Source organism: Dipodomys spectabilis, unplaced genomic scaffold (genome assembly GCF_019054845.1).
Source record: "Dipodomys spectabilis isolate Male_0828 unplaced genomic scaffold, ASM1905484v1 ptg000229l, whole genome shotgun sequence".
Classification (NCBI taxonomy): domain Eukaryota; kingdom Metazoa; phylum Chordata; class Mammalia; order Rodentia; family Heteromyidae; genus Dipodomys; species Dipodomys spectabilis.
Window position 1 is genome coordinate 2,832,015 of NW_024870906.1, and position 23,528 is coordinate 2,855,542.

Consider the following 23,528-nt stretch of genomic DNA (forward strand, 5'->3'; position numbering starts at 1 on the left):
ACTTGGTCTAGAATCAGCTCTTCTGCTAGGCTTTGTTCCTGTTGACTTCTACAAGAAGCCCTGCAGTGAGCCACCCCAATAGGTAACAATGCAAGCAGCCCAGAACCTTGGTACCTGGCTCTGAAGGCCAGAGGAAAAGGGGCACAGAGCACACGCCCCCAGACAGGGCAGCCTTACACACATGCCGGAAAAGCCCAGCTAGGATTGTCCACACCAGTCTCCTAGAGTGAGCTGGTCTTCACTAGCTGAAGGCCACAATGGGAAAATGGGACAGCGCCCCCTAGTGTTCCTCTACAGACCAGCACGTTTCGAAGCAATCATAGGATAACTTTAAAGCTTTTATTTTGTTCTCAATTTCTGGGACTAAAACAACTGAAGCCTACCAGGCCCCAGCGGGGAGGTCCAGTGGTGGCAACGCACCGTCCTGTGTCTGTAAAAGGCTTTTGGTGTTGGAACCTCAGCTCTTCCGGATGGCCGGGTGTGGGGCCTCAGTGGGGAAGAAGACCCGGGTCAGCAGGCAGTTCCTTCTTTCTGTGTTGGAGCCCCAGGGCCTGGGCCACCAGCCTCCGGGCCACTGCCGTATCTGTCTGTGGCCTCTCCTTCATCAGGCGCAGGAGCTCTGAAAGGAAGGCCCCACAGAAGGGGCCCTGGGTCAGGCTCTGGCTGCCCTTCCTCTGAGAAGTAGCAGCCTTGGAAGCCAAGGACATCTAATTGGGGGGGGGGGCGGGGGGGAGGTGATACAGGGTATTCATTGCTCCCAAGAGGCCTGGGACAAAGGCCATGCCACCATCCACAACACTTGATGGCCTTAACAGGCCTCCCTTGCCCAGGCCTGTCTCGTTGGCCGCCACTTTGTAGTCGTGGAAAGCTGGCCTCTAAACACCCCACTGTGCTTTGGAAAAAGAAGAGGAAAGGCAGGAAGCACCATCTCTGCGCCACCTTTGCTCTTTCCGTTTGGCTCTGGTGGAGCTTTGTTTACTTTCATGCAAGCCTCAGGCTTCCCAGTCAAATCCTCCCACTTTACAGAGGAAGAGATGGACTCCCACTAAGTCACTGGCCCAACGTGAGCGGGACTGACAGCAGGGATCCCGACCAAGGCTGACCCCAGAGCCTGAGCCTGAGCCCTTCACAATCACGCAGAGCAGGAAGGCCGGCCATACTTTTCCCAAGTGATGCCCAGAGGAGGCTGTGACACAAGGCGACCCCACACAGAGCTGCCAGGTACAGCCACTGGCCACGCATGCGCACACGTGCACACGCACACACACCCTCCCCACCCATGACAAGCACACTCTTACTTGGCCTCTGCAAGGCTTTGAGCTTGGACTGCTTGCTCCCCTGCGTGAGTGGCCGGATCTTAAGCATGGGGAACTCCTTGGTCAGGGCCTCGGTAGCTGAAAAAAGAAAGCATTAGTGAAGTGGTCCACCCGTCTGTGTGAGGCTCCTTGGGGTCACCCAAACTGACGCCACCATTCCACACACCCAATCCCAGTGTGGGCAGGTGCTCTGCCCAGGCTGTGGAAAAGAACAGCCTCGGCTCTTTTGATGCCCCAGAGCTGCGCAGACTGCTGTGGACGGGACCCCCCAGCCCGCTCAGGTGCTCAGGTGATGCAGTGGGGATCTCTCTCGCGTCAGGAGGGCAGGCTCTGCTGTCACAGCCTGATCACCCTTGCTCTGCCTGCCTTCCTTGGGCTCTTCTCAGGGGCTGGAAGCCCCACCCTGCTGCTTTGCTCAATTCAAACAGCCACCTGTTCCCTGGGTCTCCTAGACCCAGGCCACGCAGTGCAAGCTGCTCCTGGGTTATGTGGTGAGGTCTTATTTATAAATACTTCCAGCTGGGGACATGGCTCATTCTAGAAGGCCTGCCTAGAAAGCCAAAGCCTTGAGTTCTTTCCAGAAAGCTGTAGCAAGACTATGGATCTGGCTGGCTGGGACTGGAGCGCTCTGGCGTGGCTCAGTGGGGACTTCCCCGGCACACTGACACAGTCTACCCGGAAAACCTGGGTGTCACCCCCTACCCTATCAGTGATCAGAGGGCTGAGCCTCACCTGAGTCCAGGCAGGGGAAGATGCCGAGCGCGTGAGTGTTGTCCACCCATTGAATCTTGAACCCCTTCTCCCTGTGTGGGGGGAAAAGAGGCAAGGTGACCAAAATCCCCAGGAATCCCTAAGCAAGTTCCCTCCTACCTCTGACCCTCCAACAAGTTAGGGAAGGAGTCAGCCGTAGACTGCAAGCTTTCTCAAGATAATCCAGTTCGCTTTAGAAAGAAAAAGGCCAGGAGGGTCCCCGGTGTCTAGACAAGAAAAATCTCACAGCACAAGGCCACAGCAGGGTTGGGTGTGGGCTCTGAGGCTGGGGGCCAAGGGGCTTGGGGGGATGGGCAGAGGATAGGACCAAAAACAAGCAAACCCTCCTAAGAAAGTCACTGTGTTCTGCGCCTAGGAGAGAGTGGAAGCAGCCGTGGTCCTGCTGGCACTGCTCTCCGGACAGCGCCTTGAGCTCAGGCATGGAACGCACAAGGGAGGACCGTGTAGGAAGCCCAAGCAGGCGTGGTGTGGCTGGCAATGCACACCTAGAATCCCAGCTACTCAGGGCACTGATCTTGAGGTTTTGCAGTTAGTGAGACACTATCTTCATATCCCTCTCTATCCTTTAAAAACAAAAGAAAACAAAAAAAGAAAGAAAAGGAAAAAAAAAGCCGGACACCACTAGTTCACACCTATAATCCTAGCTAATCAGGAGACTGAGATCTGATCATCACAGTTTGAAGCCAGCTCAGGCAGGGAAGTTTGTGAGGCTCTTATCTCCAATAAACTATCAGAAAATGCTAGAAGTGGTGCTATGGCTCAAGTGGTAATTTGCAAGCCTTAAGGAAAAGCAGCTCAGGGACAGAGCCCAGGACCAGAGATCAAGCCCCAGGACTGGAGGGGAGGGGGAAAATATCCCATGCAGGAAAGTAGAGAAGTGGAAAAGAGAAAATTTAAAAGAAAAGGAAGAAAAGAGGTTGGAAGCAAAAAAAAAAAAATCCCGTGTCTGAATATGGCCTCCAAACTGCCAGTTCCCAACCAAATTCCTCCACACAGAAGACACACTCCCGTGTCTGCTGCAGACCCACTGAACAGCTGGCGGGGGTGTGCAGGGGAGGCACGTGGGCCGCGGTGTCCACAGGACCTGGGGGTCCCCACAAATGTGTGAGCACACAGGGGGGCAGCCTGGGGAAGGAAAGAACTCCAGGAAGCCACTGGGATTCCTCCCCCAGCCACATACAGGCCACAGGCAGAACTCGCGGGAGTACAGAGAGCACCAGCCGCAGCCGAGCTCACAGGAGCACAGGCAGGACTGCCGCAGCCTGCAGGCCCAGCGCGGGAGCACAGGCAGCATTCACCTTCTGCCTTTTAAATGAGTCAGCCCCGGAGGGACGGGCAAGCATCCTGAGCCTGCGGTGCTGTCCTTGCTCCTCTCCAAAGAGAAAAGTGGCCCACCTCACCCCGCTATCCTGGGTACTCACTGGAACTCAGAAAATGTGGCCAGCAGGTCCTCCGTCTTGAGTGCTGGCTCAAAATCATAGATCTCTACCACGTGGGCCAGATCCTTCTCCCCAGGCAGTTCTTCCACGAAGGAGGTTGTGTCCACATAGATCTTCTCAATCTGAATCTCCTTCTCAGTCAGGTTGGCTGTGATCTAGGAGTAATCAGATCCTTTGGCAAGGATATCCTCTGACATACAGGGCCCCAAAACAGCTACAAAACTTCTCAGACAGCTCAGAGAGGGGCTCTCTGGCAGGGCTAGAACAGTCAGGATGGTCCCAAACTGAGCCAGAATGGTCAGGACATGGGAGTTTTAGAGGAAGGCACTGAGTTCTACAGGTGCCTGACATCTGTACATACATATGGGTCCACATATCCTTTCAAGATTGGGAAACTGAGGGGCAAAAAAGTACTCAAATTGTCAATCAGCTGGTCTAGCCCAGTTATGAAAGCCCACACTTGTCATCCCAATACTCAGCAGACTGAGGCAGGAGGATCTTGAGTTCAAGGACACCCTGGGCTACATAATAAGTTAGAGACTGGCCTCTGCTATCCAGAGCAAGAGTCTATCTCAAAAACATAAATTTTTAACTTTCTTTCTTAAGCAAAGATGCCCACCTCCCCACTTAATCCACAGCTAGTCTCGAGGACAGACACATGATTCCAAGGGAATGTAAGACTCTTCCATAGCAGATGGCAAAATACTTGCAGAGGGGCTGGGAAGGTGGCATGAGGCCCTGGGTTCGATTCCTCAGCACCATATAAGCAGAAAAAGCTGGAAGTGGCGCTATGGCTCTAGCAGTAGAGCGCTGGTCTTGAGCTGAAGAACTGAGGGACAGCGCCCAGGCCGAGTTTAGGCCCCATGACCGACCACAAAAATAAATAAATAAAAATACTTGCAGATACTTTCCTGTGAAGCTTGTGTCAACTTCCTTTCTTTTTTGAGGGGGGGGCCAGTCCTGGGGCTTGAACTCAGGGCCTGGGAAGCAGCTTTTTCGGTTTATGCAGTACTGATCAGTAGGAATTGAACCCAGGGCTTCATGCACACTAGGCAAGCATTCTACCACTAAGCCACCTTCCCAGCCCCATCTTTTTTTTTTTTAATTAAATGAGGAAACTGAAACTGAAGAAAGCAAATGACTTGCCCAGGGTCAAGCAGCTCCTGAGATGTTGCCCTGGGACCTCAATCCATTCCTTTTCCCGTGTTCCCTACGGACCCCACACACTCCCCACCCTCCACCCCAAAACCCTTTGTGCCCATCCACCTGTGGCCACACCCACCTCACCTCCGCCCTCCCTTTTCTGGGCTCAAGAGCCTCATCACCTCCTGCAGCAGCTCACTGTAATCATCATCGGAACAGCTGCCAGGCTCCTGGTCCTCCTTCATCTCTCCATCCTCCTTTGCCTCCTGGGCCTCCACATCCTCAGCCTCCTTCACCTCCTTGGTCTCCTTCACCATCTCCATCTCCTTTACCTCCTCCTCTTTTTTCACCTCTTCCTTCACCACCTCCTCTTCCTCTTCCTCCTTCTCCTCCTCCTCCTTTCTGTTCAGCAGGCTCTGCTCCAGCTGACTCCCCTTGTCTTCCTCCAAGGCTGGCTGCAGGTGGAACCCAAGCTGTGTGGCCATTTCCACCCCAAGGGACTCGGGGCCATGCTCCGTGCCTGGGGGACTGGCAGGCTCTGGGAGCTCCAGGTCCTTCTCAGGACCTCGGTCTGGGCTCTTCAGGTCCTCTGCTCCTTCAGCTGTTGACATGGGGAGTCCCTGATCAGTGTCAGGGACTCCAGCACCAGCACCTGCAGGCTCTCCTGAGACTCCATGCGCGGGGGCCTCTCGCGTGAGCTCTGGGGTTGAGGAAGCTGCCTGTTCTTGCTTGCGTAGCACCCGGGGGACGTACAAAGGCTGGTCTGGCTTGCGCCCACGATGCCATCGGCCGGCCCGTGCACCTCGGGGACCGGCAGCTGCTCCCTGGTTTGAGGTGGGCCTTGGACCACGGTACTTGTTGGGGTGGGAGGTGGGAGGGTGGCAGGGGCCATGGGACCCATCTGGACAGGGTACCCTGGAGCAGGAACAGAGGCAGGTCATCAGAGCATGGTTGGGCTCGCAGAGAAATGGCTCACTGGGGAAACAGATGTGATGCTCAAGTCTGCAGAATGCCAGCCCCAAACCCAAATGACCCTGACAGCAGGCACTGGTGGCTCACACCTGTAACCCTAGCTACTCAGGAGGTGGGGATCTGAGGATTCAAAGCCAACCTGGGCAGGAAAGTCCATGAGATGCTTATCTCCAATTAACCAGCAAAAAGCCAGAAGTGGAACTGTTACTTAAGTGGTAGAGCACTAGCCTTGTGCAAAAAAACTCAAAGACAGTTCCCAGGCCTTGATTGCAAACCCAGGAACAGCATACACATACATACATACATACATACACACACACACACACACACACACACACACACACACACACAAAAAAAAAGTCCCTTACAAAAGCATTGGTCCGGTGAGAAAAGCACTTCTGCAAGCCCAAAGCAGGCAGCTCAGCTTGAAGCACTTAAGTCAATTAAAGCACTGAATCTAGTTACATATGAGGTTATTTGGCATTTTAGAAACTTCTCGGGGGAAAAAAATGTCACGTTTTATTTTTGTACCGGTATTGAGGCTTGAACTCTGGGATTCGCATCTCACTTGGTTTTTTTTTTTTTTTTCAATCTACAATGAGCACTTCAGCCACAGTTCTACTTCTAGTTTTCCGCTGGGTAAGTTAAACAACTCTCAGAGTTGTCTGCCCAGGATGGTGTCAAACCGGGATCCTCAGATCTCAGCCTCCCAAGTACTTACTATTACAGCTACTGATGAGCCACCAGTGCCTAGCAGAACCATCGGGCTTTAAGCATGATTAAGCCACCAAGCTAAGATGTTCATCCTGTAAGACCACACAGCAACAGTCATGTGACCACAGACCAGCAGCTGCTTGCCCAATGCCACACAGGAGAGAAAAAGTGAGACCCTTCCCCCGCCCTATCAACACTTCACTATGCTCTCCCCACCCCATTTTGGTCTGACAAGACCAGCTGAAATCGCCAGGTAAAATCCACCAGCCCTGTACATCTGTATCACTGCCAAAGCTAAACAATGAGCTGACTTGGAAATGGGTTGGGAATGGAGGGGGGTGGGGGGGAATAAAGGAGCTCTAGTCCTTGGTGGCTAACAAGCTAACCACCTGGGGACTATTCAGCTGGCCCAACCACACAAGAAACACACCGCCAGGAAGACACACACACCTGATGTCCAGGTGGCAGATGACCGTCCTCCTCCTCCAGCCTTCCCCAACAGAGAAGCTGCTCAAGAGATCAAAACTCTCGGCTGTTCTGTGGATCAGGTACCGCAAGCGACTGGACAATGGCGGGAAAAGGAGAACCCTGGGAAGGGACCAGAAACAGGGCTTAGTAGGGGGCTGCTCATCCAACTCCTGGGGCCTCCCATCCCCAGGAAAATGGCAGCTTAACTCCTTCTGCCCCAATGGGTCCCGGCCTAAACACACCAAGTTAATCTCAGGGAGCTCTAGGTCCGCACCCCCAGCCCTGGGCGCCCGCCCCTTCCCATCCTGGGGTGACAGAATGACACAAAGACATGGCTAGAGGAGGGCTGGCAGGCGTTAAGTCTAGAGCCGGGGGCATCTGCCAGCCAGTTACCTGGGGGCAGCAGACCGCTGCCCTCCTCGGACTCCAATTCACATACTTAGACAGCTGCCTCTGCAGCAGGAAGCGGTCCAGCTCCTCCTGGACCCGGTGGACAAAGTCATTCTCGGCCGAGGAGAGGAAGACACCGTCCAAGCAGAGAAGGGCCAGCGTGACAGGTGGGAGAGCCTGCAGCAGAGGGGCAGGGGCCGGGATCAGAGCCCTGCGCTCGCCGCCGCCCCCCTCCCGGCCCCGACGTCGGGCCCCGGAGACGCCGGGGTCTCCCAGCACATCCGGGGACAGGACGCCCCCCCCCCCCCGCCGCATCCCAGGACAAGGCGGGGTCTCCCCGCCAGGCCGCGGCTTCAGGCCCGGCCCCGCCTCGCGCGGCGCCCGCCGCCCCGGAGCTCACCCCAGGCCTGCTCCGAAACACCCATCACCCTCCCGACCTGGGATCCAGCGCACCCAAGCCGGGCCCCCCAACCCCCCCAACACACACACGGCTCTCCCGCCCGCCGCACTCACCGCGGCCGCGCTACGCGTCGCCACCGCCGTCAGGGTCCTCAGGGGGCCTGCGCGACCCCCTCGCCGGCGGAAACGCAGGTCTCCGCGAGGACGCGGCGCCACCGCGCGGCTCGGAGGAGGAACTGCACCCGCGGTGGAGGGGGCGTGTCCCTGACACACTCACACAAACATTACTGGCTTCTCCCACGGCGTCCCCACTGGGCATTGAATTGGAGGGGGGATCGAGAGCCAGAAAGGTGGAATGATGGATCCCGAACTTGTACCTACCATAAGTTCTAGATGTGTGCTTTGAGCAAATGTGATCTAGTATCAATTAAGCTCACGCACTTTCGAGCACCTGCTAGGTGCTAGGTAGTGGCAGCCCTATAATGTGTTTATTTTAGGTTCCCCTCCCCAGATACTCACCGAGGGATAAGGAGGAAGAAAGTTCTCAGCAATGGGCAATCCAGCACCCTGTGCCCATCTCTGGACAGGGACGTAAAGAACGGTAGTACGCTCCAGGGCAAGGCACTGGCAAAGTGCGCTCACCCTGTGGGCAGCTGGGCTGAGCAGCCATTACCCCGGTTATTTGTTGTCCCGCCCCTTTGAAATAACCAGCAGGGCGGGGATAATCAGCGTGGCCCTGTGGCCTGACCTGCTGGAGGGGGCGGGGCGTCAGGAGGCCAGCCTCACCACGCCACACACCTGGCCACCCGAGGGGGCGTGGCGTCCGGAGGCTGACGTCACCGCCCGCGGGGGCGGGGCGTGCCGCCGAAACGGGGAGGAGGCTGTGTGCTGTGCGTTCCCAGTCTGGAGGAGTCGAGGAAAGGAGAGGGAAGACCAGAGTCCTAAGAGGAGGGTGGAGGGGAGACAGCAGGAGTGGAGGGAGAAGCAGGAGGGAAACGCGTGCTGGAGGAGAGCAAGGCAGGCCTGAGGAGGGCAGGGCAGGCCTCAAGAGGCCATTCGGGGCCTCCTCTGGAGGCCATTCTGGGCCTCCCTCTAGAGAGGCCTGTGGAGAGGCGCCTCCCGGAGCAGAGCAGGGCAGGCCTGTGGAGAGTGGAGAGGCCTGCGGAAAAGGAGGAAGGAAAGAAAAGGAAAAGCCTTCCCCTTTGGAGCTTTGGAGGTCTGAGGTTTGGAGGTTTGCAGACCGACTAATAAAGGTCGGGGGGTCAGAGCTGCCCATTGGAGGCTTGGTGGTCGAGGCTGCTCTTGGTTCTGGGTATCTAGCCCAGGACAAGGTAGTCACCGGACCCCTTTCTGGTGTAAATAAATTTTTTGTTATCTTTAACTGTGCCTCGATGGATTGTCTCCCTCTTTGGAGGTCATAAGTCTTTCAGAAATCATTCCAGTATCTTTCCTAATTGAAACTTGAAACTTGTTACTAGCCTGTGGGCTGGCTGCTGTAATCTAGAAGGCTATAAAGTTGGACTCCTGCTACCTGAAAAGTGTTTTTACAAAAAGACTAAACTAAAAAATCAAAAAACCTGTGTTGTAAGATGGGCACCAATGGTGCAAGTCTGTAATCCTAGCTGCTCAGGAGGCAGAGATCTAAGGATCATGGTTCAAAGCCATCCCAGACAGGAAAGTCTGTGAGACTCTTACAATTAAACACCAAAAAAAAAAAAGCTGGAAGTGAATTATGGCTCAAGTGGTAGAGCACCAGGATTGAGCACAAAAGCTCACAGACAGTGTCTGGCCTCTGAATTCAAGACCAAGTACTGAAAAAAAAATTTTTTTCAAATAAAAAAGTGTTTGTGGCTCCAGGTAAGGCTATCATGATCCTCTCCTTATCTAACTGACAGCAGGGATGAAGGACTGACTGTCCAGTACATAGGGAACTAAGCAGACCCAAGGCCTCCCTCCTACAAGTCATCTTCCCACACCAAAGCCAAGGCTGCTGGGTTCTACATCTTCTGGATGTAGAACTGTAACTTGTTTGCTCAAGTTTTTGGGTTTTTTTGTTTTTGTTTTTTGAGATAGCAGCGCATACTATTCTCTTTTTGCCTGGCAAAGTTAATACTAATTCACTCCCCTTTCTCCAAAATCTCTTTTTGTGATTTTTGACATTGTTTAGAATTTCCAGTACCCAAAACACTATACTATGTTTAATGAGGAAACACTAAATATAAGTACATGTTAAGCTGGGGATGGCACAGGGGTCTGCTAATGTCTTTTATTTTATTTTTTTTGGCTGGTCATGGGGCTTGAACTCTGGGCTTAGGCGCTGTCCCTGCGCTCTTCAGCTCAAGGCGAGCACTCTACCGCTTGAGCCACAGCACCACTGGGTCTGCTAATGTCTGTCATTACAAAAGCCAATTGGCAAAAGGGAATAAAAGTGGGAAGTTCAGAAATTTGATGAGCTCAAATTATCACTGATTCTATAAATATTTCTTTTTATTTTTGTTTTTTAACCTAGAAAATCAAGTAAGTTTTTTTTTTGTTTTTTGGTCAGTCGTGAGGCTTGAACTCTGGGCTTGGGTGCTGTCCCTCAGCTCTTCAGCCCAAGGCTAGCACTCTACCGCTTGAGCCACAGCGCCACTTCCAGTTTTCTAGTGGTTTATTGGAGATAAGAGTCTCACAGACTTTCCTGCCCGGGCTGGCTTTGAACCGTGATCCTCAGATCTCAGATCTCAGAGTAGCTAGGATGACAGGCGTGAGCCACGGGTGCCTGGCTCAAGAAACTCTTAAGCAAGATCTATTTCCCAGGGGCATAAGGAGAGATGGGGCAGAAGGCAGAGGGTAAGACTGAGGAAGAGCAGGACTAGAAAGGTATGGGAAAAAGAACACTGGGAAAGGTCGAGGGGCCTGAATGAGAAGGGAATGAGAAACCCACCCTTTCTTGCTCTGCTTGATTCACTAACAAGTGTGCTTTTATTCCCCCAAATCCTGGAATACCACAGTCTAGCCTTGCCTGAGTTCTAGACCTTTTTGTTGTTGTTGTTGTTGTTGTCGTGGGTCTTGAACTCTGGGCCTGGGCACAGTCCCTCAGCTCTTCAGCTCAAAGCGAACACTCTACCACTTAAGCCACAGAGCCACTTCTGGTTTTCTGGTGGTTAATTGGAGGTAAAAGTCTCACTTTCTTTCCTGCCCGGGTTGGCTTTGAACCAAGATCCTCAGATCTCAGCCTCCTGAGTAGCTAGGATTACAGGTGTGAGCCACTAGCACCTGGCTCCATGAGCTTTTTTGTTTTGTTTTGTTTTTTGGGGGGGGTCCGGTCATGGGGCCTGAACTCTGGGCCTGGGTGCTGTCCCTCAACTCTTCAGCTCAAGGCTAGCACTCTACCACTTGAGCCACATCGCCACTTCTGGCTTTTTTTCTTTTTGCTTATGTGGTGCTGAGGAATCGAACCCAGGGCCTCAAGCATGCATGGCAAACGCTCTACCCACTGAGCCACCTTCCCAGCCCCTCCCTGAGCTTTTTTGCTCCAGGCTAGTTATTGGCACTTGGCTCAGCTAGTTGTTGTGTTTTTTTTTTTTAAAACAAAAACAGAAAGATAAGAGAGCTGAGTGTTGTAGTTACACTCACCTGTAACCTCAACACTCCGGAGGCTAAGGCAGGAGGAGTTCAAGCCTGAGTTCAAGCCCCATTTCGGAGAGAGACAGACAGAGCTACTGAGAGACAGATAAACAAACCATAACAAGGTTTATGGGTTTTTCTCCTGGTCTCACAAACAGTAATGTTGGGCTCCGGTGACCCATGCCTAGCTACTCAGGAGGTTAGGATATGAGGATTGTGGTTTGAAGCCAGTCCCAGCAGGAAAGTCTGTGAGACTCTCATCTCCAATTAAACAGCAAAAATGCCGGAAGTAGAGTTGTGGCTTAAGTGGCAGAGTGCTAGCCTTGAGTCAAAAAGCTCAGAGATAGTGCCTAGGCCCTGAGTACATGTGCACACACATACACATACTTCTAAGTCATATGTATGGGGTTAGATAAGATTCACACTGTAGTGTATATCTTAGTCTGTTCAGGCTGCTATAATAAAATACCACTGAGGCGTGCCTTAGGAGCAGCAAGACTTTATTGCTCAGTTTCAAAGTCTGGAAAATCCAAGAACAAGGCTAGGCAGGGGTTTGTGTGTCTGGTGAGGTTTCATTTCCTGGTTCACAAGTGGCACCTTCTAGCTGCATCTTCAAATAGTTGGAAAAGGTAAAGAGGGGCCCTTCTTTTCTAATACCACCAATCGGCGCCTGAGACAATGCCCTCACCTCCCCATGATTTATTACAATAGCTGGACGTTAAGATCTGACCTAGGAAGCCAGGTGGGGCCAGCAACAAGTGAATCTTGATCTTAGACCCATTTTTATTTTTCTTCACAAGCCATTGTACTCACCTGTCCTTAGGTGGTTGCTAATTTATATGCCCTATGATTCTACACAGCCCATGTCAGGGAGCTGGCTTTAGTTCTTCTGTTCTTAATTTCTGGGTTTTCATCCCTTGAGATTCCTTCTCTTAGGAACTTGGCTGTGCATTACTGAAAACCCCCACAAGTGCAGCCATGAGACACAGTCTCAGAACTTTCTTTTTCAGCCTCTCCTGCCTCCACGCCCTCGTTAGCTGTCCACAGAAGGGGTTTTGTTGTTGGTTTTATTTCATTGGTTGGAGACAGAAGTCTCTCAACTTTCCTAACCAGCCTGGCTTCAAACTGGGATCCTCAGATCTCAGCCTTCTGAGTGGGATTACAGGCATGAACCACCGAGGCTCCAACGCAGTCTACTTTTATAGATTAACTGTACATTAAACTAGGAATGTGCAAATGTCCCTTCCTGAGCATTCCCCATCCTAAGTTATAGGAGGGCGCTCCTAGAAGGCTGCGACCACAAAATCTAGACACAAGTCCTTGCGGTCATCAGAGGAAGAGTATCAAGAGGCTACATTTTGAAACACTGGACAAGCGTGTGTTGTCCATCCTCTTACCTGGGACCCACATGCTTTTCTTTGAAAAATCACCTAAGAGGGCTGAGAATGTGGCTTAGTGGTAGAGTGCTTGCCTAGCATGCATGAAGCCCTGGGTTCGATTCCTCAATACTACATACACAGAAAAAGCCAGAAATGGCGCTGTGGCTCAAGTGGTAGAGTGCTAGCCTTGAGCAAAAGCTCAGGGACAGTGCCCCAGCCCTGAGTTCAAGCCCAGGACTGGCAAAAAAAAAAAAAAATCACCTAAGAGTCTCTCTGTGATGATTTGATAGTACTGGGGTTTGAACTTATGGCCTCACACTCAAAACTCAGGTGTTGAACAGGGGGTAACTGGATCACAAGGGCTCAGATCCCATCAAAGGACCAACCTGAGGAGAACAAGGTGCACCGCAGCCCAGAAGGGAGACAGAAGCCCTGTGAGAAGCTGCTGCCAAATGCAGAGCTGACCCAACAGGGATGGATTAGTGACCGCCTTTCCTACCGTCAGCTCATCCATCCGGCTACTCCACCTTCTCCTGAAGCCTGAGGTGGAAGAGCCACAGTATGAAAACGTGTGTGTGTGTGTGGGGGGGGGGGGGGGGGGGAGGGGAAGAGAACCCTAAAGAAGAGACACAGACAAGCAGTAGAGTTTTCTCTTTTAATTATTCACCAGATAAAAAAGAAAAAATAGTGATTGTTTCTCTTCACCCCCAACATTTCTGTGTACCAAGGTCGAGTGGAGAGATTCGTACATTGATTTGTGCCCGCAGCCTGGGGCAGAGTCCTCTGGTCTGCTCCGCACCACTTCGGTGAGAGGTGGACAAAGGACGCCAGGCAGAGTCCTTGTCCCTGGGCAGCCGAGTGGCAGTGTGGCTGTCATCTTTCTTTTCCACATTGCAGGAACCTTCAGACCCTCTCCCGCCCGCCGGTTATATCCCCCCATCCCTATCCAGAAGGGGGAAGATGTGCCTGCGGCAGGCAAGAGCAAGTGCATAGCAGGGCCCAAGGAAGCCCACAGCGGGCCGGGAAGGCGGCCTCAACTGCTGGCTCCTATTGCACATTCTGGCTCTGATCCCCTGCCCTGAGCAAGGCTACACAGTGACATGCTGGCCAGATTCACACAGGGAGCCTGTCGGTGTGTGCCCTGCTCAAGAAGGGGAGGTGTGGTATTGTGTGGCTTGCTCTGGAAACAAAAAAAATATATATGTATGTTAAGTTATTCCATGAGAGGAGCCGGGCAAGAAAAATGTTACGTCTTTAAAACAGTATGTTTTGGACATGTTGAAGCCCAGGGGTTACCTGGGCTCCCTCCCTGCCCCAGCTCAAGAGGCCAAGATTAATCCTTTCCCCCACTAGTAGATCTGCTTCTGGGTAAGAAGGAAGAGAGAAAGAGGCTGCACAGGACCACCACGAGAGCCTTCTCCCAAGCCTTGTGGCCAGGGACACTCAGTGCTGACCGCTTTTTCTACACATGTGAAAAAATATGACAAGCAACCCTTATAGAAAAATCGGGTACACTGTATGTTTCTCCATGGATGTAGCAGCTGTGAAGTCCCTCAAGTAAAACCAAGTTACTCATTCCTCTCTTTGCCAATGGCAAGAGTGGGACAGGAGTGAGTTGCTTTCCTGGCATGACAGACAGCACAGATCGCGCTTACAATGCCTGCGGGTGGAGGGCAGGCGTTGATGTGGCAAAGCAGTAAACCTTCCACCTGCACTGGTGGGAACAAAGCTGGTGGGTGAAGACAAACCTGAGCCCATGGCAAGAACGCAGGCGATGCGAGACGACAGGGCGAACACAGAAAGGTATAAACGGTGGCACTAGAAGATGGGAAGGCAGGTCCAGGATGCCAGACGGGAGCACGCCTTAGCAGCATCGCTTCCAAAAGTGTACCTGCCCAGTCGGGAGTGGCGGCATCCAGATACATCCCAGCGGTTCTCCTTCCATCTCTTCCAACAAATTCTGAGTGTTTCTCATTTAAATAACTATGTACACACACCGAGCTGTCTCTTGTACATGAGGTCCTTCACTTGAGGTCCTCCAATGGCTTCAGAGAGCTGGTTCCAATTGCCTTTTTGGAGATTTACTGCTTGGGGCCAGACCTGCAAGAGGAAATGACGATACGAGGCAGGATGATAAGAGATCGAGTCTTCATAGAAATAACAACCCCTTTGTCCTCGGTACCCAGGCAAACTGAGTGCTTGGGCAGGAGCCCATTCATTCGGTGCCTGGCTCCTCTGTCAGCCAGAGGGCCACATGCTGTCTGGCCACCCGGGAAAACAGCTCCATACCTCCCTCTGATAAGGACAGTTTCTCAAGTTCAGCTTCAAGTTCGGCATCCGAGATCCTAGGGCTAGGCACACTGTTGGTATAGAGCGTCTCGTGGGGGCTGCTGGGCAGGTCCAGAGGATCTTTGGTGGTGTCCTGGAGGAGGATGTCCAACTCCTTCTCCAGTTCCTCACTGTCAAAATCTACGAAAAAGATGGCATGCATCAGCTCTATGGAGTGATGCACAAATGAGTCCAAACAGGGGTTATCTACACAGGCTCAGCTTAGCAGCTGCCTAGGCCTCCCTGTGGTTAGAGCCATGGGAGTCGGGAGGCAGAGGGCACCTCTGGGTAAATATATGCTGCTGCCCCCACAAACCGGGTGCCCTGCCCCTTGATGAAGAGGAAGTGCCAATGAGTAGCTCATAAATCAACCCCCAAGTTTCTCCCGCAGGTGCGCCCCACAGCGGGGCAGCCAGTCCGTGATCAAACCAGGCACAGCACAGGAAAGGAGAGGAGGAGTTGTCACCTTGTCAATATACCTGAACAGTACGGCAGGAAGGGGAGGGAAAAGAAGGGGAGGGACCCACCTAAACCATTGGTTACCCCACCAGCTAGAGTCTGAGAAACTTCATCCTGGGTGTCACAGAGCTGGAAGACAAACACAAAGCGTTGAACTGGGGATAGCGGCCCCAGCACACAAAGACCTGAGAAGCAAGGAAAACTTCTTCAAGTTCACAAAGTTATCAGTTAGTCTGGGGAAAGTGGACTGTGAAAGGACCAAATGTGTCCTTGGTTTCCTTCTGCGCATGTCCCTCCCAGCACACGCACCTGTCCTCCCCTCCTGCCCTCCCCCCTGCCCTCTCCTACCTCCTGGATCTGGTCCACAAGGCTCTCCGCCTTCTCCACCGTGATATCCTTCATGGAGAGCTTCAGCGCCCCCACCCCAGCTTGGTAGGCATTGAAAACCTAAAGGGAAGTCAGGTTATCAGAGCATTCCACAAACATCTGGCAAAATACACACAGTATTGCTACATCTCGGAAAGAGGTTTTCATTTTGTTTTGCCCACTCAAGGTTGATTTGCCTCACCAAAAGAAGTTTGAGGCCAAACTTTCAGACTGGGAAGGTAAAAGCCCCCACCCCCACCCAGGAAGAACCCAGGCATCTGCAGGAGAGGAGAGCAGCTGGTGGGGCTGGGGAAGGGGACAAGGGAGGCGCGGCTACCATCTGGTCTGTCTGGGAGGCGTAGATTCGATCCAGGATGCCTTGTACAGTGTCCAGCTTGGCATGCAGGGCCTCAATGCGCTTCTCCGTCCGTTGCTTAGCCTTGAGAGACCTCAGTGCCTAGGGGACAGGGGAAATTGAGGCCAGGAGCAGACAGGGTAGCCCACAAGGCAGGAGGAAGACAGCAAGACTGCCCCTGGACTTCTCTCTCATTTGTAAAGAGCTGTGAAGCCATCTCCTCATGAGCACCAAGCAGGCTGCTTTGAACGACAGGCCCCTCTCCCTGCCAGCCGAGGACAGCACTGTACAACTGGAGATGAGGTAGGCAGGACTCACCAATTGCTTCTTTCCTGCTCGGCATGCCCGCCGGGCTTCTTCTTTACACCTGGGAAACAAAGGACGGAGAGGCGGATTATGTCCCAGGATGGGGTGGCAAGGGCATGACAGTGCTGAGAGCAGACCTAGGGAAGGTGGTTTCTAAGGGGAAGATCAAGGCCAAAGTCGGGCATCAAGGCCTAGTACAGGCTTGGGCATCTGCCTGTGGTGAGGCATGCTAGCCAAGGGAGCTGTGCCAGCCTTGACCAACACTGGCTGAACAGACACTGGTACGCAAGAGCATAAAGAAGATACTAGCCAATGAAACCTCTGGAGGGAGAATTGAGTGATAATTTTTCTCCATTACGGCAATTTGTGTTTTTCAGAGTTTCTGCAATGAGCAGTTCGTACTGTGGTAATAGTAAACACATTGTTTTTTATTTTTCTGCAGTGCTGGGAAGTGAACCAAGGGACTTGAGCATTCTAGGCAAGCGGTCTGAAACTAAGCTTTTTTACTTCTGATAGAACCCCAGACACCCATGCTTGGCTGGGGGGACGGCAGGAGTTACCTCTCAGCTTCCTGGGACAAGGACTCGACCTTGCGTGAGAGAAGCTGCTCGCTCTGCATCAGCTGGTAGACGCCAACATCCACGTCGTTGACAGGAGACACCTTGGCATGCGGGCCCCGGGCAAACTTCACAATCTGGAAACAGAGACAAATGACTGCTGCCCCACTACACAGGCTGACACGTCTGCAAGCAGGGTGGGCAAGTGGGTGCTGGCTGAACAAAGCACTGCACCCCTACCTTCTCCCCGTTCTGCTCCAGGACCGTGACTCTCTTCTCCTTCTGCAGCTGAAGCAATACCAGGTAGAAGGTCCTCTCGTCTGGGCAGGAGTTGGCGCACAGGGCACTCAGCTCTGACAGGGCCACCACAGGGTGGGAGGACAGGGGCGAGTTCTGGTACAGACGGTACACCTCCTCGGCCTTTTCCTACAGGACAAAGTAGGGCTCCCAAGATGCAATGCACTTCAGAACAAGGATCATACAAAGCTAGAGCCTGGGAGCACCTACCCCATCAGGCCTACATGGAAGCTTTTTGAAAAGGAAAGAGGTCATGGATTTTGTTTTGTGCTGCCTCTGGGGCCTGAATTCAGAGCCTGGGTGCTGTCTCTGAGCTTTTATACTCAAGGCTAGCACTCTACAACTTGAGCCACTGTTCCACTTCCAACTTTCTAGGGGCTTTATTGGAAGTAAGAATCTCATGGAAAGCTAGGCACCAGTAGGTCATACCTGTAATTTTAGCTACTCAGGAGGCTGAGATCTGAGGATCCCAAGCAGGAAAGTCCTTGTGCCAATTAACCACAGAAAACTAGAAGTGACGCTGTGGGTCAAAGTAGTAGAGCACTAACTTTGAGCGAAAAACTTTAGGGACAGTGTCTAGGCCCCAATTTCATGCCCCATGACTAACTAACTAAATAAATAAGAATCTCATGCATTTTTTTGCCTGGGATGGTTTCAAACTGAGATTCTCAGATCTCAGCCTCAGGTATCACCGAAGGGTAACACCTAATTCCCTACTCCCTGCTACCCATCCTAGTCTCTCCAACTTCATACCATTTGGCAATATCACAGAAGTGAATGTTACTGAGCCTAGAGAGGTTTGAGAAAAGTATATGGTCAAAAGGAGGGATGGGGCTAGTGGGAAGAATAAGAAATAGACTGGAAACAATTCCCATGAACAAGAAATGTTTCCTGAGGTAGGCATGCCAATTCTCCATCTATAGGGAAGGAAACCTGGAGAGGTGGAGGTTTCTTAAAAAACAAAACCAGCCAGGCACCAGTAGTTCATATCTATAGCATCAGGAGGAGTTCAGGAATGTATCCAGGTCTCTTTAAAAGATATTGTCAGCTGCTGGGAAGGTGGCTCAGTGGTAGAGCGCTTGCCTTGCATGCATGAGGCCCTGGGTTCGATTCCTCAGCACCACATAAGCAAAAAGAAAAAAGCCGGAAGTGGCTCTGTGGCTCAAGTGGTAGTGCTAGCCTTGAGCTGAAGAGCTGAGGGACAGAGCCCAGGCCAGAGTTCAGGCCCACGACCAGACCCAAAAAACAAAAACAAAAACAAAAAAAAAGATATTGTCAGCAAGCCTGGTATCAGTGGCTCATGCCTATAACCCTAGCTACTCAGGAGGCTGAGATCTGAAGATTGTGGTTCAAAGCCAGCCCCAGCAGGAAAGAAAGTCCATCAGACTCTTATTTCCAATTAATCACTAGAAAACCAGAAGTGATGCTGTGGCTCAAAGTGGTAGAGCACTAGTCTTGAGTTGAAGAGCTCAGGGACAGTGTCTAGGCCCAGAGTTCAAGCCCCATGACCAACAAAAAAAATTTTAAAAACAAGTGGAGAGTTGTGGGTGTAACTGTGAGCAGTAAGTGGAGGGCCACTTCTGCACTGTGGGTGAACCTGAGCATGTGTGAGCATGCATGTATCCCGTGGCAGGGAAGGGGGCATGAGGAAGGCCCCCCTACACTAATGTGTAATATAACACATCAGACTTTGTTCTGCAGAGGGCAGATTGCCGGAGGCACTGCTATGTCTGGGTTAACAGAGAGCCAGCCGACCTTGGAAAACATGGAATAAAGAGTTAGGATTAGAGGCAATCCAGAGAGAGAAAAGGTGGAATCCAGCAAAAGAGAAGTGCCAAGTTCAAAACTCAGTACTGCTGAAACAATAGCAAAACTCCTCCCCCGGAAAACCTGGTAGCTCCTAGTGATTCAAACAGTATCAAAGGAGAAAGAGGAAAAGCTTCTGACTTGAATGACAGGTGGCTGTGTACTTAGTGTGCAAATGTGGGAAGGAGGGCCTACCTGAAAAGAAAGAAGAAACATTCCGCCTTGGAAATGTTATTTCGGGATGCCTCCACAGTACTGAAGGAAATATGTACAGTAGACAATCAGTGGTGTACCCCTGTAATCCTAGTTACTCAGAAGCAGGAGTAGGTAGTTCATGGTTCAAAGTCCAGGCAATATTAGTATGAACTTATCTCAGGTAGCAGTGGCTCATACCTGTAATTCTAGCTACTCACAAGGCTGAGATCTTAAGACTGCAGTTCCAAGCCAGCCTGGGCAGAAAAATATGAGAATCTTATCTCCAAATAATTATCAAAAAGCTGGAGGTGGAGCTATAACTCAAGTAGTAGTGTTCTAGCCTTGAGCAAAAAACGTTCAGGGACAGTGCCTAGGCCCTGAGTTCAAGCCCCAGGAATGGCACAGAAACAAAACAAAAGAACAAAACAACAATTTTAAAAAAAACCTACTGAAGGCAAAGCACTTTTAAACTCAGCCTAGAACAGACTCTTGGCTCTGGGGTCCCTCTCTACAGTGTCTACTTTTTCACCTTCAATAAACTTGTTGCTTTACTATAAAAAGTAACTCGGCCTATCATTAATCCCTACAATTGCAAGTCATCAACTGTTCTTCACAAGTCCTGGATAAAGGGTCACCCGTGAAATGTAGAAACAAGAGATACATAATGCTACACAGTACAGCGGAAGATTGATCAGGCAAAGGCAGCTATTAACTGTTACTGTAAGAACAGACAGTCCTTTCCCAAGAATGTGTGTGGAGCCTCCCACAGCCACAGCCACAGCCACACCTGCCCTCCTGCACACCTACCTTCAGCAGCTCCAGGGCCACCAGCACCTCCTCGGCTGGAACCTTGTTATCCCCTAGCATGTTAGAAAGAGTCCACTTGAGGGGCTTCAGCAGGAAGACACCGACCCCCCAGGAGATCCAGCTGCTGTCTACACTGGCCATGAAGTCGGATTCTCTTTGCAGCTCCCCTCGGCTGCAGGACGAGGAGGAGAAAGGCATGTAGGAGCATTTAATGCAATGGCCCACTCCAGGCCCCACCTGCTCCTCCCCCTCAGAGGCGTTTGATCAGCTTTGTAATGCCCGTTTGCTAGGCATCTGTTCTGCACCAGCTACAGAGGTGGCACCATTTATATTCCAGCTCTAAGCCTCACCACCGCTCTGTACAATACATGGTGTCATCAGCATGTCAACTAGTGGGGAGACTAGGGCCCAGTAGAATCTATGATTAATCTGTCTCTGAACACAAGCCTATTACTAAGACGACAGACTCCAGACACATAGGAGGCTCCGTGGAACCTGTGCTGAGGTTTCCTTTTACAAATGAAGCTGGAAACAATCAAATAAAAATAACAGAAATTGCTTGGTATGGTGACACATGCTTCCAATTCCAGCACTGGAGGTTGAGACAGGACAGTGTGAATATAAGGCTAGCCAGGACTACATAGTGAGTGAGTTCTAGGCCAGTCTCGGCTACATAGCAAGACCCTGTGTCAAAGAAAATTACAACAATGGATGGCCAGCAAGTACAAAACCTAATGAAGAACACAAGGATGACCAGAGCAGGGCTTTCTAGAGATTAGACCTAAGTACTGCCTGGTACTGATTATAGCGGAGGCTACATCTACTACTGGGGCAGTCACAATATTAAGGGATCTATAAAGAGGATCATCATATCCTCACACTACATCACCACCACTTTATAACTGGTTGACTAAAGCTTAAAGATGTACCTTCTTGGGCTGGAACCTTATCTCTCCAGGGCCACATAATTTAGCAAATGGAAGAGCCAAGATTTGAGCCCAGCTGTGTGGCCCTCAGGCAAAGCTGTTAACTACTATGTTATCTACCCACAGAGAAAGAGCTCCCTGGGGACTAGTCAAGTACCCGGAAGTGTAAGTAGAGAGCACTCAGGAGGAGAGGCATCGCGGTGTTGAAGGGCTGCATTAGAAGTGGTAGCTGACAGTCTCTGTAATAAGGAGGGTCATTTGGTCACTGACTTCCTTCAGCAACTATGTCTCCTGTTTTCCACTTTCTACATGAAGTAAAACTTTTTCTCCAGTATACTTTCTCAGAAAGAATTTCAGAAAGGCTAGTATGTCAAGTCACTCAACAGAAGGTACTAGGAACAGACGTGGATGGAGAAGAGTGAACACTTAATGTGAAAGAACAGCAAGCTTAAAGCACTTGTCATGACTTTCTCCTTCAGGCACTAAAGGAAGCACCAGGCTGGGTCGGTGTGATATATTCATTATGAAGTGCAAGTCATTTAGAATCCAGAAACCAGGGGGTCCAGACCCAAGGATACAACTGTCAACAGCACGGGATCTCTCTGAAAGTCAGCCCCCTTTTCTGCTGAGGAAAACTATTATCTTGCCATACAACTGCTGAGAGGTCAGATGGACTGGGATGTGCAAAGTGCCCTCATACAATATAGTTTTGTATACATCCACTAGGTCGCAATGCCACCTCCTCAAGCACCTCAAAACCACGTGGTTGCCTAAAGATCTTTTCAAGAACCCTAGGTAAGACCTCATCCTGTTTAGGCCCTTTCTGTTCCAAACAGCCTCCATCTAGGGAAAGCCAAATGCATCACCTGAGCCAGGGTTAGCTCTCTAGTGGCTCTCTTCTTATACTCTTTCTAGCTCTGATCCTTAGTCCAAAGTACCCATCTCGTAGACCTGCTCCAGGAGTGGTCCAAAAAATATGTGGAGGCCCTTATAACCACATAACCCTAACACATACCTACACATGATATATGCTACAGTAACTGCATAACGGAATTCCAGTCCAGACAAGTACATCCTGGTCACCTTTCGCCTGCCACCCCTTTAATGGGACTGTGCCAGACGGCACCCCCAATGACCACCCCTCCGGCCCCTAGCTCTCCCTGCCAGGCATAGCCCGATCTCCTCCTCTGCCCACTAAACCACCCCGCACGCCCCCTCCGGGCCGTACCCCGGGCGGGGCACGACGCGCCCTTGGGGAGCCGCCTCGCCCCGCCCCACTCCGCCCCACCCCACTCCGCCGCCCCCGGCCCCAGCCCCGGCCCGCCCCTCACCGCAGCAGGTCCTGCAACACCGTGGCCAGCCCCAGAGGGACGCTGCCCTTGCGCTGAAAGGCCTCCTGCAAGTCCCGGAGACGCAGGCGCACCACCCCCTGGCGGCGGCTGTGGCTCAGCACCAACGGCGCCCAGAAGCCCATCTTGCTGTCCCAGTCGGTGCTGTTCACCTCGCGACTCCTCTTGAAAGCGGAGAACAGGAAGGACATGCGCTCCTCATCCTCGTCCCACTCGGGGGGCAGGAGGGCCGCCGGGTCTCCCCCGGCCGGAGCCTCGGCCTCCCGCTCCGGGGACCACATCGGGAACCCCCAAGCCCCGCCAAGGGTGCGAACACAACCCCGGCCCTGGGCCCTTTCTGTTCCTGGTCCCTCCCGGCTTCCGTTCTTAGACTCCCTCCTCTTCTGTCATCACGTCACCGCCGCCCACAGCGCGAAATAAGTCCCGCGAGTCCTCAAGGCGCAGGCGTGGCGCTGCCTCCCCCAGTACCAAGAGGCAGGATGATGACGTAAGTGCCAGAGAGTTCCAGCGCGCTTGCGCAGACCCCTCCTCCACAGCCTTTGTGAGGCAAGCTGGACTCTGCGCGTGCGCGACCTGACCTGCGGCGTTGGGCGCGCTCGGTGACCGAGCTTTTCCCGCCGCCGGGGCCTTGGCACCGCACTGGTGCATCACGGCCCTAGGGCCGTGGTTTACACTCCTGGCCCAGCCGTTCTGCTGCTTTGTGCCTTTAAACTTCCAAGGTACCTTCTTCTCGCCGTGTCGTCGGATTAGTGGACTCTGAGCCTACGGCTTGTTTTAAGGATACTTGGCTCCTACCCCCCACCCGCACCCCATCCCCGCCCTTCCGTCCCGTGCCCACCGGCTCTCTCCAGGGTAGATGTGTTCACTGAACCTGTGAGACACAGCCCAGCTCCATCGTCCTGACCCCTCTCCTGGATGGCAGTTTAGAAGACTGGGTTCTGTCTCCGGTTCCTGCCCCGTGGGGTAGGATCGCCGCAGCGACTCGGGTCTTGCTGAAGAAGATGTTGGCACTGGAGGCTGGGAAGGTGGCTCAGTGGTAGAGTGCTTGCCTTGCATGCATGAGGCCCTGGGTTCGATTCCTCAGCACCACATAAACAGAAAAAGCCAGAAGTGGTGCTGTGGCTCAAGTGGTAGAGCGCTAGACCTGAGGGACAGTGTCCAGGCCCAGAGTTCAGGC

General features: G+C 52.3%; 2 protein-coding genes across 3 annotated transcripts; both read right to left on the minus strand.

Annotated features, from left to right (window-relative positions):
* Positions 1-320: 320 nt before the first annotated feature.
* On the minus strand, positions 321-14,515 carry R3hcc1 (R3H domain and coiled-coil containing 1). The gene is made up of 12 exons (XM_042697836.1): positions 14,492-14,515; positions 14,349-14,418; positions 8,411-8,553; positions 8,132-8,191; positions 7,727-7,876; positions 7,263-7,390; positions 6,806-6,943; positions 4,852-5,584; positions 3,509-3,681; positions 2,049-2,119; positions 1,299-1,394; positions 321-619 (listed from the first exon to the last, which is right to left on the minus strand). The coding sequence occupies exons 1-12, from the start codon at positions 14,513-14,515 to the stop codon at positions 489-491; spliced, it is 1,917 nt and encodes a 638-aa protein (XP_042553770.1). The 3' UTR covers positions 321-488.
* Positions 13,242-22,715, minus strand: Chmp7 (charged multivesicular body protein 7). Of its 2 annotated transcripts, XM_042697820.1 has the most exons (10): positions 22,334-22,715; positions 20,077-20,248; positions 17,212-17,397; positions 16,975-17,108; positions 16,427-16,475; positions 16,091-16,210; positions 15,736-15,834; positions 15,456-15,516; positions 14,890-15,069; positions 13,242-14,700 (listed from the first exon to the last, which is right to left on the minus strand). In XM_042697820.1, the coding sequence occupies exons 1-10, from the start codon at positions 22,630-22,632 to the stop codon at positions 14,648-14,650; spliced, it is 1,353 nt and encodes a 450-aa protein (XP_042553754.1). In that variant the 5' UTR covers positions 22,633-22,715; the 3' UTR covers positions 13,242-14,647. The 2 variants fall into 2 exon arrangements, with proteins under 2 accessions (XP_042553754.1, XP_042553755.1); XM_042697821.1 differs by lacking the exon at positions 15,456-15,516 and having other exon boundaries at positions 22,334-22,702.
* Between the last annotated feature and the right edge of the window lie 813 nt (positions 22,716-23,528).

Bases quoted from the DNA above. Each gene is read 5' to 3' on its own strand.
- Chmp7 (XM_042697821.1), bottom strand. From the start codon at position 22,632: ATGTGGTCCCCGGAGCGGGAGGCCGAGGCTCCGGCCGGGGGAGACCCG. The intron at 17,398-20,076 runs GTAGGTGTGCAG...TTTGTCCTGTAG, and splicing joins TGGCCCTGGAGCTGCTGAAG to GAAAAGGCCGAGGAGGTGTA. The intron at 16,211-16,426 runs GTGAGTCCTGCC...CCTGTCCCCTAG, and splicing joins GAGCAGGAAAGAAGCAATTG to GCACTGAGGTCTCTCAAGGC.
- R3hcc1 (XM_042697836.1), bottom strand. From the start codon at position 14,515: ATGCCGCCACTCCCGACTGGGCAG. The intron at 7,877-8,131 runs GTGAGTATCTGG...TGAGTGTGTCAG, and splicing joins TTCTTCCTCCTTATCCCTCG to GGACACGCCCCCTCCACCGC. The intron at 3,682-4,851 runs GTGATGAGGCTC...GATTACTCCTAG, and splicing joins ACAGTGAGCTGCTGCAGGAG to ATCACAGCCAACCTGACTGA.